This window comes from Cherax quadricarinatus, chromosome 36, assembly GCF_038502225.1.
Source record: "Cherax quadricarinatus isolate ZL_2023a chromosome 36, ASM3850222v1, whole genome shotgun sequence".
Lineage (NCBI taxonomy): Eukaryota > Metazoa > Arthropoda > Malacostraca > Decapoda > Parastacidae > Cherax > Cherax quadricarinatus.
This window is the reverse complement of record NC_091327.1, coordinates 21,393,935-21,409,991: the sequence shown is the minus strand read 5'-3', so window position 1 is coordinate 21,409,991 and position 16,057 is coordinate 21,393,935. Positions and strand designations below refer to the sequence as shown.

Sequence of the window (16,057 nt, the reverse complement as noted above, 5' to 3'; positions counted from 1 at the left end):
GTTCTAAATGTTGGACAGCAAAATAACCATGCCACATATAAACTAAATAATGTAAATCTTAATACTACTGATTGCAAAAAGGATTTAGGAGTTCTGGTTAGCAGTAATCTATAACCAAGACAACAGCGCATTAGTGTTCGCAATAAAGCTAACAGAATCCTTGGCTTCATATCTAGAAGTATAAATAATATAAATCCTCAGGTTGTTCTTCAACTCTATATATGCTTGGTTAGGCCTCGTTTAGATTATGCTGCACAGTTCTGGTCACCGTATTACAGAATGGATATAAATGCACTGGAAAGCGTACAGAGGAGGATGACAAAGTTGATCCCATGTATCAGAAATCTTCCCTATGAGGATAGACTGAGGGCCCTGAATGTGTACTCTCTCAAAAGGCATAGAATTAGGGGGGATATGATTGAGGTGTATAAATGGAAGACAGGAATAAATAAAGGGGGATGTAAATAGCATGCTGAAAATTTTCAGCCAAGACAGGACTCACAGCAATGGTTTCAAGTTGGAGAAATTAAGACTCAGGAAGGATATAGGAGAGCACTGATTTGGTAATAGAGTTGTGGATGAGTGGAACAAACTCCTGAGTACAGTTATAGAGGCTAAAACATTGTGTAGTTTTAAAAATAGGTTAGATAAATACATGAGTGGGTGTGGGTGGATGTGAGTTGGACCTGACTAGCTTGTGCTACTAGGTTCGATGCCGTGCTCCTTCCTTAAATAGAAGTGACCTAACTAGGTGGGTCATTGGGCTAATCTGGGGGGGAAGGGAATGGACCTACTTTGCATGGGTCAGTAGGCCTGTTGCAGTGTTCCTTCTTTCCTATATTCTTATGTCTTGTTTTGAATTTTATTATTGTTAGTCTTTCCCTGAAAGCTCAAAACCCACAGGTGTCACTGAGCCTTGAATGACAGAGGTGAAAGTGATGATAAAGGAAATAGATGGAAGTGTTGAGTGAATGCCATGGGCTGAAAGGATGTAGGTCACTGTTGATATAACAAATTAGTGTTAATTATGAAATCCTGTTAAGTATGCACTGTTTGACGTCAGTGAAAACAGCACACAAGTAAACCCATCATGGCATTCAGGTATTATTATATTTAAGGGGAAGCTCTAAGTCTGTAGGAGTCATATAGCACTTGGATACTAGGAGGCAATCAAGGATGATTCAAGGAAAGGGAGGTCAAGTACAATTCTTTGAATTGGGAGCCCATCACCAGCATCAAGAAACCTTCCTTGAAGGGTAATGGCATCAAGGAAAGCAGAGAAAATGAAGCTGGATTTTCTAAATATATTTTTTAACACATCAGTTGTTACCAACTAAGGTAGGGTAATAACCCCCCCCCCCCCCAAAAAAAAAAAAAAAAAAAATCATTCACTGTCATTCATACAATCACTGTTTTGCCAGAAGAATGGTGACATCATGGTTCAAATGATGATCCATACTGCAACCACTTACTCATTCCCCAGAGAACAGGCATTGTACTTTTCACCTCCAGTACTCGAATCCAGCTACCTGGACTAAATAATAAAAAAAAAAAAATAACACTGGGCATCTCCCACCGAGGTAGGGTGACCTGACAAAGAAAACTCATTCACTGTCACTCGTTCAATCACTGTCTTGCCAGAAGGGCACCAACATCATAGTTCACATGAGACCCTCCAAACACAACATCCACACCCCCTATTAATAATATTAATTCAGAGGGAGAAGAAGGGGTTGCTGGCATGGTTGGGCATGTACAAAGGATGGAGAAAGATAGGAATGGAAGGCAGGAAGGGTAAGTTTCATCCTAGGAATATTATTATAATCATAACCAAGTGCCAAACCCATAAGGGTCTTCATCCTAGGAACAGTTGGATGGAGGAGGTAAAAAAGGGGGTTTGAGTATCAAGGAAGCACGTGTGAATGAGTTAGATACAAATGAATGTAAACAAGTGGTTATTCATGGACATGCCTTTAGAGTGTGAGCAAAGTGACTTTTATAAAGGGACTCAGGAAAACTGATTAGCCAGGCTTAAGTCTTGTAGGTGGGAAGTATAGTGCCTGTACCCTGAAGGAGGGGTGTGGTTCTGGCAGTCAGAGGATTATCTGACTTGTGATATCATACTTCAGGCAAGACAGCAATTAAATGAATGATGGTAAATGTGCTTTCTTCTGTAGATCATCTTGCCTTGGCAGGAGATAACTGTTGAGGTAAACAAAAATAAAAGTTTAAAACTGCTTTATTCCAAACAATGGAGATGACAAGGAACTACACCTACCATCCGACTGACGACCGAACATGGTTCCGACTAACCAGTCGTGAGTCAAAATGGACGTAAGTCGAACCTTACTACTGAATATCAGCATCACTTTATTGTAATGATTTTATTTTGGTATTTCATTTTTTACCTTACTTTTTATGGTATTAGTACTGTACAGTGGACCCCCGCATAACGATCACCTCCGAATGCGACCAATTATGTAAGTGTATTTATGTAAGTGTGTTTGTACGTGTATGTTTAGGGGTCTGAAATGGACTAATCTACTTCACAACATTCCTTATGGGAACAAATTCGGTCAGTACTGGCACCTGAACATACTTCTTGAGTGAAAAAATATCGTTAACCGGGGGTCCACTGTATTTTATACTGTAAGGTTTAGGAGAAACACTGTGTATAATACAAACAGTTGTTTATTTCCCAGAACACTTGCATACAAAACATAGTCGTAAGCTGAGTGGTCGTATGTCGAGCAGGTTGTAAACTGGATGGTAGGTGTATAAAGAGGGGACTGCCCAGAAAAGGACCTATTCACAGATGTTTGCTCTGGGCATCAGGTTAACACAGTTCAGGTCATGGACAAGATATTTTATAAAGCAGGAGGCATTTGTTGTGGTGTGCTTTTTTCAGGCAAGATGAGCAATGAGTCTTTTTAGTGTAAAGAGAGCTCCAGCTTCTGCCGCAAATTGTGAAGATATGGCAGTACACATGATGGTTCTTCTGGCTTGTTGAGGTGTGTTGAACTGCAGCATCCATGGTGGTACGTGTCAGCTGTTTTGTGTGCCGCAGCTGCAGTACAGTATGTACAGATACTTTCCAAATTTCAATCCACTGTGTAATACGAGAACTGTATTTTCTTAATTTTATTGCAATTACTGTACAAAATTAACGTTCAACTATGGTTGCACTTATTTTAAGTTATTTTATACACACAAAATCTTTCTGACTTTGGAAAATTAAATTATATACAGTACCTTAAAGTCATTTTGACCATTATTCAAAAATAAAAGATTATCTTTTCAAAATATTAATGAATGTCTCTCTAGGTACTTCGATATTTCCATACATCTTCATCCTCTTCTTTCCCTCAGCCTGACGTTTCAACAGCTTCATTTTTCTTGAAATATCACCTCCATACTGAAATTAAGAAAATATACAATGATTTCAAAATGAAATTGAGAAATACTGTATAAAATTTTGTCTCATCACACTTTGTATCTTCAAACACAGGTAAATCAAATCATGCCAATTAAAGAATGCAACTGATATATTTTTAATAAATATTACTGTACCATCAACCGCCCAGGGAGGTACTACCGTCCTGCCAAGTGAGTGTAAAACTAAAGCCTGTAATTGTTTTATATGATGGTAGGATTGCTGGTGTCCTTTTTTCTGTCTCATGAACATGCAAGATTTCAGGTACGTCTTGCTACTTCTACTTACACTTAGGTCACACTACACATACATGTACAAGCATATATATACACACCCCTCTGGGTTTTCTTCTATTTTCTTTCTAGTTCTTATTCTTGTTTATTTCCTCTTATCTCCATGGGGAAGTGGAACAGAATTCTTCCTCCGTAAGCCATGCATGTTGTAAGAGGCGACTAAAATGCCGGGAGCAAGGGGCTAGTAACCTCTTCTCCTATATATATTACTAAATGTAAAAGGAGAAACTTTCGTTTTTCCTTTTGGGCCACCCCGCCTCGGTGGGATACAGCCTGTGTGTTGAAAGAATTACTGTACCATATGTGTCATAAGAGGCGACTAAAATCCTGGGAGCAAGGGACTAATAACCCCTTCTGTATAAATTATACTAAATTTAAAAAGAGAAACTTTTGTTTTTCTTTTTGGGCCACCCTGCCTCGGTGGGATATGGCCAGTTTGTTGAAAGAAAGAATGAAGAAATATTAGTATATTGTAAAAATGATATATGGAAGGCAGAGTATACAGAGAGAAAAACAGGTTAAACAAGAGCTGAAGGAATGTAAAAGATGAGCCAATGAGAGACTGAGCGAGTATTTTTAACAAATTTGATGAGAACAAGAAACCGTTTTGGAGAGATTAATGAACTGAGAAACTCAGAGAGCAAATGAACTTTATAATTAAAAGTAAAAGAGGAGGGATGTTAAAAAGGGAGGTGGAGGATATATATAGGAGGGTCATATGAAATATGATGCCTATGCATTTAAACTCCCACTCAAACCCAGCTATACTTAGAAACACTGTAAACAACAAGCTGCTAAAATATATACAGTTTTACCTTGGGATACGAACTTAATTCATTCCAGAAGGCTGTTTGAGTGCTGATACCAAAAGAATTTGTTCCCATAAGGAATAATGTAAATTAGATTAATCCGTTTCAGACCCCCAAAAATACACTTACAAAAGCACTTACATAACTGTTCGAGTTGGGAGCTGCTCGTATCCCGGGGTACCACTGTACTTGGATGATGACCAACAAACTCAGTCTCAACACAGACAAAACATACTTCATGCTGTTTGGAAACAGAGCCTTAAATATCCAACTTAATATATAGATAAATGGTTCCCCTATTACAAGACACACTGAGGGTAAATTTCTAGGTCTTCTCCTTGACTGTAATCTTAAATTTCATTCCCGCATCCAGTATGTATCCAAGAAAATTTCTAAATCAGTGAGCATCTTCTCCAAGATATGATACTATGTACCCCGAAAGACACTCCTTACCCTATACCACTCTTTGCTTTATCTCTACCTCATCTATGATATTTGTGCCTGGGGATCAACTACAGCCAGCCACCTTAAACCTTTAATAACCCAACAAAAAGCTGCTGTGTGGATGATTACCAGCCCCTGTGCCAGACAGCACATCCCACCACTTTTCAAAAGCCTGAACCTACTAAATATATGAGACATACACTCATATTATTATGCCTACTTCATATACAGAACATTAAACTCCAATATAAACCCTCCAATTAAACTTCTCCTTATAGCTACAACAGAACGCACAGTCACAACACAAGGAACAAGGCACTCTTCGACACCCCTTGTGTATGCAAAAATGCAATGCACATAAAGGGCCTGAAGATCTAGAATTTACTACCTGAACTGGTAAAGGATCCCCTGACTACATACAAATTTAGGGCTATGCTTAAAAATCATTTCATCTCTCAATACTAACCAAACCAACCAAAACAACTTCTAATCAGTTTGAAGCAACTTTCCCAAATATTATATTATATGACCTCTAGTTTATTGAACATCTCTCAATCCATGAAATATTACTGTCTGAACCATTAATTGTAATATTGCTCTTATGTGCAACTTCAAGATTATTATTCTTATAAACCTCCACCTTGACCACCTCACATTAATATTAAGATAAAATAAAGATTTAATAAAAAGTTAACCACTCTTATCTTGTCTAGAGTTATTATATACTAGGATTAGTCTGCCCAAAATGCCCTGGCATGATAGTGGCTTTCTTTGTACTTAACGAACCAAAATTGTAATTACACATAGTAACCTTAGCAAAGAAATAAAATCTTTATTCTTTATTGCACTGCTGAATGAATGGTGTGTTAATATACTCTTCAGCCAATAGTTTGGATATATTTATCATATATTTTTGATAAATACAAATTAGACAAAGTTAAATGATAAACTTACACACTTTGCAAGGACATCTTTCCTCACAGGTTTTATGTTGGTCCGTGCCAATATATCTCCTCCAACGGCAGCTTGTATTGCAATCTGCAGATAAAATTTTGATAACTTTAAATATCACGTATTCAGTTATAGTAAGCGAGAAAACATGGTATAGTAGTACTTTGGTACTTGAACTTAATTCGTTCCAGAAGGCTGTTTGAGTGCCGATCTGTTCGAGTACTGAACAAATTTTTCCCAACCAATTTTCTTTTGGTTGGCTGTTATCACTAATCTTCTTAGGCCCCATGGTGACTTATTTATACAAAATAAAAAAAAACACCAAAACATGCGAAGAAACACGAAATAGTTTACAGTGAAGTTCTGGCAGGTCGTGTTTGTTTGGTTGAGTACCGAGCAAACGATTGACTACCAAGTGAATTTTTTTACTGAACAAAGCATTCGAATGCCGAACTGTTCGAGTAGTGAGATGTTTGAGTACCGAGGTACTATTGTATATGCAGTATGTGAACAATGTACAAGAATTGGCACTAAGCATGGCTACATGGAAGCAATATGGTAAAAGGGACTCAGTTCATGGAGGTGGAAAGTACAGTGCCTGCACTCTGAAAACAGTATAGTTTTTTTTTTTCAACAAGTTGGCCGTCTCCCACCGAGGCAGGGTGACCCAAAAAGAAAGAAATCCCCAAAAAGAAAATACTTTCATCATCATTCAACACTTTCACCTCACTCACACATAATCACTATTTTTGCAGAGGTGCTCAGAATACAACAGTTTAGAAGCATTTACTTATAAAGATACACAACATATCCCTCCAAACTGCCAATATCCTGAACCCCTCCTTTAGAGTGCAGGCATTGTACTTCCCATTTCCAGGACTCAAGTCTGGCTATACAAAAATAAACGGTTTCCCCGAATCCCTTCACTAAATATTATCCTGCTCACACTCCAACAGCTCGTCAGGTCCCAAATACCATTCGTCTCCATTCACTCCTAACATGCTCAAGCACGCTTGCTGGAAGTCCAAGCGCCTCGCCCACAAAACCTCCTTTACCCCCTCCCTCCAACCTTTTCGAGGACAACCCCTACCCCTCCTTCCTTTCCCTACAGATTTATATGCTCTCCATGTCATTCTACTTTGATCCATTCTCTCTAAATGACCAAACCACCTCAACAACCCCTTTTCAGCCCTCTGACTAATACTTTTATTAACTCCACACCTTCTCCTAATTTCCACAGTCCGAATTTTCTGCATAATATTTACACCACACATTGCCCTCAGACAGGACATCTCCACTGCCTCCAACCACCTCCTCGCTGCAGCATTTACAACCCAAGCTTCACACCTATATAAGAGTTTTGGTACTACTATACTTTCATACATTCCCTTCTTTGCCTCCATAGATAACGTTTTTTGTCTCCACATATACCTCAACGCACCACTCGCCTTTTTTCCTTCATCAATTCTATGATTACCCTCATCCTTCATAAATCCATTTGCTGACATGTCAACTCCCAATATCTGAAAACATTCACTTCTTCCATATTCCTCCTCCCCAATTTAATATCCAATTGACTCATGAAATCGTAATGACACGATTGCAAACAAACCATACTATGGGCGGGATTGAACCTGCGGTCAGAGTCTCAAAACTCCAGACTCTCTGACCGCGGGTTCAATCCCGCCCGTGGTATGGTTTAATATCCAATATTTCTTTATCTAAATCATTTGATACCCTCACCACCTTACTCTTTTCTATGTTCACTTTCAACTTTCTGCCTTTACACACTCTTCCAAACTCGTCCACTAACCTTTGCAATTTTTCTTTAGAATCTCCCATAAGCACAGTATCATCAGCAAAAGGTAACTGTGTCAATTCCCATTTTGTATTTGATTCCCCATAATTTAATCCCACCCTTCTGGAAAGACTAATTCTTGAATAAGTGGTGGTGAATGCAGCTCTTCCTTTGGGTCATTCTACCTTGGTGGGAAATAGATAAAATGAAGAAAAAACATTGTATTAACATTCTCTGAATGTACTGAAATATTGTCATTGATAAAACAATAATAATCTCTTGTGGTCCTGCTGTATGTAAAGGGTAGTAAGTAACATTTGATGTCACTTTGAATATATTTTGGCTATCTTTCCCTATAATAATTTTCATGGGCGCTACATAGTAAATCCACAAAATTCATAGCAATCTCAAATTTCCCACTGATCTACCATTTTAGGCCTTCACAAAACTTTTTTAGTTGGGTGTTACATAGTTAATCCTAGAAAAAAATTCTGGTCTACCAGGTGCATTATGAAAGTCACAAGTTCACACAGGAAAGTCATGTGACAAGCACAAGCAAAAATGGATAAACAAGACAATTCATTACTGCCTAAATTAAAGTGACTTGACAATTCTGATACATGGTAACTCTTATGATATTTATGACTGGAGTCAAGGAAATTGGTTAGCAAGACTTCCTGGAGGTGGGAAGGGTAGCTCCTGCACTCTGAAGGAGGAGTGAGGGATGTTGCAGAAAAAGAGCAATTTAGAATGTCATGTCAGCACTCTTCTGGCAAAAGAGCAGTTGAATAAATGACGATTAATGTGCTTCCTTCTCTGGGTCACCCTTCTGTGGTGTGAAGTCATTAATGTAAAAATGTAGCACAGAATATATATTTTTTCACATACCTGGAACAACTGCTTGGGTAAAGTTTCCTTTAATTTCTCACAAATATTCTTTCCCAGTGTTCTGGCTTGAGTAATGTGGGCAAGCGTTGAGAGCTCAGGAACAACTTGACCATTCAGGAGAATATTCAGCTGTGGACAAACGTAGAATACATAACTTTAGACCAATCACTTCACACATACAGGTGGTCCCAACACAATGGCAGCACCAAGGGGGGCTGAAGACCCCATAATCTCTATCAGTCTCCCTAAAGCTCCCAAATAATAACAATAATGCAGTAGTCTGAAGACAAGTCCCCTAGCCCCCTCTCCACATAAGTATGCAGAAAAACATTTATCCAAATAAAGACTTGTTTTGCATACTTGTGTTTGTCCACAGCAAGATAATATACCATATATAAAAGGGCTCCAGAAAACCAGGTAGAGAAACTGAGTTTTAAAGTTTGGGAAGTATACTGCCTGTACTTTGACAAGAGAGTGGGCATATTGCAGTTCTGTGGGTCAATATTCAAACAGCAATGTTTAGGCCTTCTGGAATAGCAGCTAGAGAACTATTAATAGTGAAATGTTTGTATTTTTGAGTCTCAGTACCATGGTGAAAAACAACTGTAAAGTGTAATATAATAAAGAACTATTAACCTATAGTTAATTATTCTACAAATGGCTAACTAAATTTGAGGTTAGATTTACTAATAACTTAATGTCTCTAATTTTTTTTTTTAACTCAACAGCTATTTCTCTCCAAAGCAGGGTGACCAAAAGAAGATTTTTTTTTCCATCAAACTGGCCTTATCCCACCAAGGGAGGGTGACCTAAAAAGAAAAATGAAAGTTTCTCTTTTTAACTTTAGTAATGAAGGGGTTACTAGCCCCTTGCTCCCAGCATTCTAGTTGCCTCTTACGGCATGCATGGTTTAAGAAGGAAGAACTCTGTTCCACTTCCCCATGGAGAAGAAAAATATTATTTTTTATTATCACACTGGCCGATTCCCACCAAGGCAGGGTGGCCCGAAAAAGAAAAACTTTCACCATCATTCACTCCATCACTGTCTTGACAGAAGGGTGCTTTACACTACAGTTTTTAAACTGCAACATTTACACCCCTCCTTCAGAGTGCAGGCACTGTACTTCCCATCTCCAGGACTCAAGTCCGGCCTGCCGGTTTCCCTGAACCCCTTCATAAATGTTACTTTGCTCACACTCCAACAGCACGTCAAGTATTAAAAACCATTTGTCTCCATTCACTCCTATCAAACACGCTCACGCATGCCTGCTGGAAGTCCAAGCCCCTCGCACACAAAACCTCCTTTACCCCCTCCCTCCAACCTTTCCTAGGCCGACCCCTACCCCGCCTTCCTTCCACTACAGACTGATACACTCTTGAAGTCACTCTGTTTCGCTCCATTCTCTCCACATGTCCGAACCACCTCAACAACCCTTCCTCAGCCCTCTGGACAACAGTTTTGGTAATCCCGCACCTCCTCCTAACTTCCAAACTACGAATTCTCTGCATTATATTCACACCACGCATTGCCCTCAGACATGACATCTCCACTGCCTCCAGCCTTCTCCTCGCTGCAACATTCATCACCCATGCTTCACACCCATATAAGAGCGTTGGTAAAAATATATTAACAAATTAAATTTTAATTTAACCACAATTTCAAAAGGATGTCTTTATATATGATGGCACAAAACAATTTTATTTACACTTATTGAAAATTCAAATACAGCACCTTTACAATGTCAGACGGCTCAAACCCCAAGTCTTCATAGTCAAATGTTGCATAACCTGATGACAATGACTTTAAAGCATCATAAAAGTCAACCACAATTTCATTCAATGGTAGTTTATACTGTATGATTAATCTGGTATTATCCAAGTTTCTCATACTATATTGAACTCCTCGTCTGCTGTGACACAGCCCGATGATGGCACCCAAGTAAGTGTCTGTAATATGCACAAAATTAAATTAATGCATGGCTTTTTGATAAGTGGAGTGTCATACGTACATGCCTAATCAGTGAAATCCAAACCCATGTGGAAACAGAAATGAAATAGGAGTGGTGCACATGTGTTTTAAATTCCAAGACATTCTGCCATGAATGCACATATTCTGATTAAGAATTCAGATAAACTAACATACTAAAACAACAAAATACTGATGTACAGGCATCCATCATGTAGAGAGAATGAGTGCGGGTGTTGATTGTATGACAATGGGTTGGCAGCTGGGGATATAGCTTGGGGGCTGCTGATAATAAAGAGGAAATGGAGGCAGAAGGTTAGTTAGGCTAAAAAAGGCCAATACTACAGTAATTACTGAAGGTGTTTAGAGGTGAAGTAAAAGTCAGCTGGTTGTGTTCCTAGAAGATCACTATAACACAATTGCAGAAGTGCCTAAACAAAGGAAAATATTAAAATTTAGAAGAGAATATTTCATCAAAAATATTGAATTATGTCATGTGCAATATCAGCTTCTTTTGATATAACTTGAAAAAATAAACTAAATTCTGAAGGGTGAAAGATGTATTTTGGGCCAGGGACTGATATATTCATAAGATTAAGGTCAGACTGAAGACAAAAATGAAAATAATGAGACCTTTTACTTTTTTGCAAAGAACAAAATAAAAGGAAAATTATTAACAGGCATTACAAGTCTAAAAATTAAACTCTTTGACACTGAACCAGTTCATAAAATAAGAAATAAATTACAAGTAAATTCACTTGTAAATTATAGAAGTTTAGATCATAAAAGAGTCAGAGAATACTGAAATACAGCACTGTACTTCAATGCAAGGCCTTTGTTTACTGCTATAACTTAAAGCATTTCATATACAATAAGAAATAAAAAATTCTTAGTAACGTAAGTACAGTAATCCACAATTATATGTAAATTAAACAATTGCTTTGAGATATAACTGACCAGGTGTGATAATAGTACCCATAACAAATGGTTCATTTGTCTCACTGATGTTATTCTTTTCTGGCCAAAGAGATGGGTTAGTGATGATTACTTCTTCTCTACCAAACTCACGAATGACACGACCACCCCGCAATTTTACCTGAAGAAATATGAAGAGTATTAAACAAAGAAAAACAATATACTTTATATAGATCATTCACATTGGGGTAATTAAAAAAGTTTTCTCCATCTCCACAGAACATGTGGCAGTGATTACCTAAACTGTCGTATCTGGGTGCCTCTGCAAAGACAATGATTATGTGTGAATGATAGTGAAAGTGTTTCTTTTTTTTTTGGGGGGGGGGGGGGAGGGGGCTCACTCTGCCTTGGTTGGAGATCGCTGACATGTTAAAAAAAATATATACAGTATATACATATTTGACAGTTCTGATATAACAGTTCAGATGTCACTCCAAACAGCAAATATCCCAAACCCCTCCTTTAAAGTGCAGGCATTGTACTTCCCACCTCCAGGACTCAAATCTAGCTGACTGGTTTCCCTGAATCCCTTCACAAAATATTACCCTGCTCACACTCCAATTGCTCGTCAGGTTTCAAAAAACATTCGTCTCCATTTACTCCTATCTAACATGCTCATATATGCCTGCTGTACCCCCTCCCTCCATCCATTCCTAGGATGACCCCTACCCCTCCTCCCCTCCACTACGGATTTAAACACCCTCCAAGTCATCCTATTTTGCTCCTTCCTCTCTAAATGACCAAACCACTTCAACAACCCCTCCTCAGCTGTCTCAATAACACTTTTAGTAACTCCGCACCTCCTCCTAATTTCCACACTACAAATTCTGCATAATATTTATGCCACACACTGTCCTTTAGAGAATTGGTTATAATTATGACCATAATTTTTTAAGGGGTGGACTGGTAAGCCAGCAGAAGGCCTCATCCAGATGACCAAAAGCTCCAACGGTGGGTCATCATCTGACTAAGATCCGCATCAGGAAACACTTGTCCTGTTTCCTGACAAACCTTACCTAACCTAGCCTAACACTGCCCTTAGAAACGACATCTCCACACCTCCAGCCTCCGTCTTGCTGCAACATTCACAACCCATGCTTCACACTCATATAAGAGTGCTGGTACCACTATACTCATACATTCCTTTCTTTGCTTCCATTGATAATGTTTTTTTTTGTCTTCACAGTGTCAGGTTAAATTTTTTAAAAAACTCAATGTACATAAAAGGACCCAAAATCTGCAAATTTCTGCCATAAATCTGTAGAACTGCTGGCTCAGGTAGCATTTTTAAAAGTACAGTTAGAAAACACCTTATCTCCTTAACCTATCCTAGCCCATCATAAATAAATATGTAAAAACTATATGTGCATTTGCTCAATATCATGAACATAGGTAAAACATTATAATCAATATATACTTACTCTCAATATCTGTAGTCCTCTCAAATGTTAATCATTCCATTGTGTCCACCTTAGGTCAATAATCAAAACTGTAATTCTTCTCTACCAAACTTATTAAAGCCATATAGTATGAACTAACAGAATATTCAATTTTCTTGTAATCATTGTAATTCACCTAATGACCATTTTTTTTTTTTTTTTTTTTTTTTCAACAAGTCGGCCGTCTCCCACCGAGGCAGGGTGACCCAAAAAAGAAAGAAAATCCCCAAAAAGAAAATACTTTCATCATCATTCAACACTTTCACCACACTCGCACATTATCACTGTTTTTGCAGAGGTGCTCAGAATACAACAGTCTAGAAGCATACACATATAAAGATACACAACATATCCCTCCAAACTGCCAATATCCCAAACCCCTCCTTTAAAGTGCAGGCATTGTACTTCCCATTTCCAGGACTCAAGTCCGACTATATGAAAATAACCGGTTTCCCTGAATCCCTTCACTAAATATTACCCTGCTCACACTCCAACAGATCGTCAGGTCCCAAGTACCATTCGTCTCCATTCACTCCTATCTAACACGCTCACGCACGCTTGCTGGAAGTCCAAGCCCCTTACCCACAAAACCTCCTTTATCCCCTCTCTCCAACCCTTTCGAGGACGACCCCTACCCCGCCTTCCTTCCCCTATAGATTTATATGCTTTCCATGTCATTCTACTTTGATCCATTCTCTCTAAATGACCAAACCACCTCAACAACCCCTCCTCTGCCCTCTGACTAATACTTTTATTAACTCCACACCTTCTCCTAATTTCCACACTCCGAATTTTCTGCATAATATTTACACCACACATTGCCCTTAAACAGGACATCTCCACTGCCTCCAACCGTCTCCTCGCTGCTGCATTTACCACCCAAGCTTCACACCCATATAAGAGTGTTGGTACTACTATACTTTCATACATACCCTTCTTTGCCTCCATAGATAACGTTTTTTGACTCCACATATACCTCAACGCACCACTCACCTTTTTTCCCTCATCAATTCTATGATTAACCTCATCCTTCATAAATCCATCCGCCGACACGTCAACTCCCAAGTATCTGAAAACATTCACTTCTTCCATACTCCTCCTCCCCAATTTGATATCCAATTTTTCTTTATCCAAATCATTTGACACCCTCATCACCTTACTCTTTTCTATGTTCACTTTCAACTTTCTACCTTTACACACATTCCCAAACTCATCCACTAACCTTTGCAATTTTTCTTTAGAATCTCCCATAAGCACAGTATCATCAGCAAAAAGTAACTGTGTCAATTCCCATTTTGAATTTGATTTCCCATAATTTAATCCCACCCCTCTCCCAAACACCCTAGCATTTACTTCCTTTACAACCCCATCTATAAATATATTAAACAACCATGGTGACATTACACATCCCTGTCTAAGACCTACTTTTACCGGGAAGTAGTCTCCCTCTCTTCTACACACCCTAACCTGAGCCTCACTATCCTCATAAAAACTCTTTACAGCATTTAATAACTTACCACCTATTCCATATACTTGCAACATCTGCCACATTGCTCCTCTATCCACTCTATCATATGCCTTTTCTAAATCCATAAATGCAATAAAAACTTCCCTATCTTTATCTAAATACTGTTCACATATATGCTTCAATGTAAACACCTGATCTACACATCCCCTACCCACTCTAAAACCTCCTTGCTCATCCGCAATCCTACATTCTGTCTTACCTCTAATTCTTTCAATTATAACCCTACCGTACACTTTTCCTGGTATACTCAGTAAGCTTATTCCTCTATAATTTTTACAGTCTCTTTTGTCCCCTTTCCCTTTATATAAAGGGACTATACATGCTCTCTGCCAATCCCTAGGTACCTTCCCCTCTTTCATACATTTATTAAACAAAAGTACCAACCACTCCAACACTATATCCCCCCCTGCTTTTAACATTTCTGTCATGATCCCATCAGTTCCAGCTGCTTTACCCCCTTTCATTTTACGTAATGCCTCACGTACCTCCCCCACACTTACATTCTGCTCTTCTTCACTCCTAAAAGATGGTATACCTCCCTGACCAGTGCATGAAATTACTGCCTCTGTTTCTTCCTTAACATTTAAAAGTTCCTCAAAATATTCTCGCCATCTACCCAATACCTCCATCTCCCCATCTACTAACTCCCCTACTCTGTTTTTAACTGACAAATCCATATTTTCCCTAGGCTTTCTTAACTTGTTTAACTCACTCCAAAATTTTTTCTTATTTTCATTAAAATTTCTTGACAGTGCCTCTCCCACTCTATCATCTGCTCTCCTTTTGCACTCTCTCACCACTCTCTTTACCTTTCTTTTACTCTCCATATACTCTGCTCTTCTTATAACACTTCTGCTTTGTAAAAACCTCTCATAAGCTACCTTTTTCTCTTTTATCACACCCTTTACTTCATCATTCCACCAATCACTCCTCTTTCCTCCTGCCCCCACCCTCCTATAACCACAAACTTCTGCCCCACATTCTAATACTGCATTTTTAAAACTATTCCAACCCTCTTCAACCCCCCCACTACTCATCTTTGCACTAGCCCACCTTTCTGCCAATAGTCGCTTATATCTCACCCGAACTTCCTCCTCCCTTAGTTTATACACTTTCACCTCCCTCTTACTTGTTGTTGCCACCTTCCTCTTTTCCCATCTACCTCTTACTCTAACTGTAGCTACAACTAAATAATGATCCGATATATCAGTTGCCCCTCTATAAACATGTACATCCTGGAGCCTACCCATCAACCTTTTATCCACCAATACATAATCTAATAAACTACTTTCATTACGTGCTACATCATACCTTGTATATTTATTTATCCTCTTTTTCATAAAATATGTATTACTTATTACCAAATTTCTTTCTACACATAGCTCAATTAAAGGCCCCCCATTTACATTTACCCCTGGCACCCCAAATTTACCTACTACTCCTTCCATAACATTTTTACCCACTTTAGCATTGAAATCCTCAACCACCATTACTCTCACACTTGATTCAAAACTCCCCATGCATTCACTCAAC

The 16,057-nt window shown here is 38.6% G+C and overlaps 1 protein-coding gene across 1 annotated transcript in view; it reads right to left on the bottom strand.

Annotated features, from left to right (window-relative positions):
- Nucleotides 1–3,155: 3,155 nt before the first annotated feature.
- The window catches only part of waw (Translation factor waclaw), a 38,709-nt gene continuing 25,807 nt past the window's right edge, over nt 3,156–16,057 (bottom strand). The window contains exons 8-12 of the mRNA XM_053780107.2: nt 11,540–11,678; nt 10,349–10,563; nt 8,617–8,745; nt 5,934–6,017; nt 3,156–3,415 (exon numbers count right to left, since the gene is read on the bottom strand). Coding sequence (XP_053636082.2) covers nt 3,290–3,415; nt 5,934–6,017; nt 8,617–8,745; nt 10,349–10,563; nt 11,540–11,678 — 693 coding nt within the window. The 3' untranslated portion in view covers nt 3,156–3,289. The remainder of the gene's footprint in view (nt 3,416–5,933; nt 6,018–8,616; nt 8,746–10,348; nt 10,564–11,539; nt 11,679–16,057) is intronic.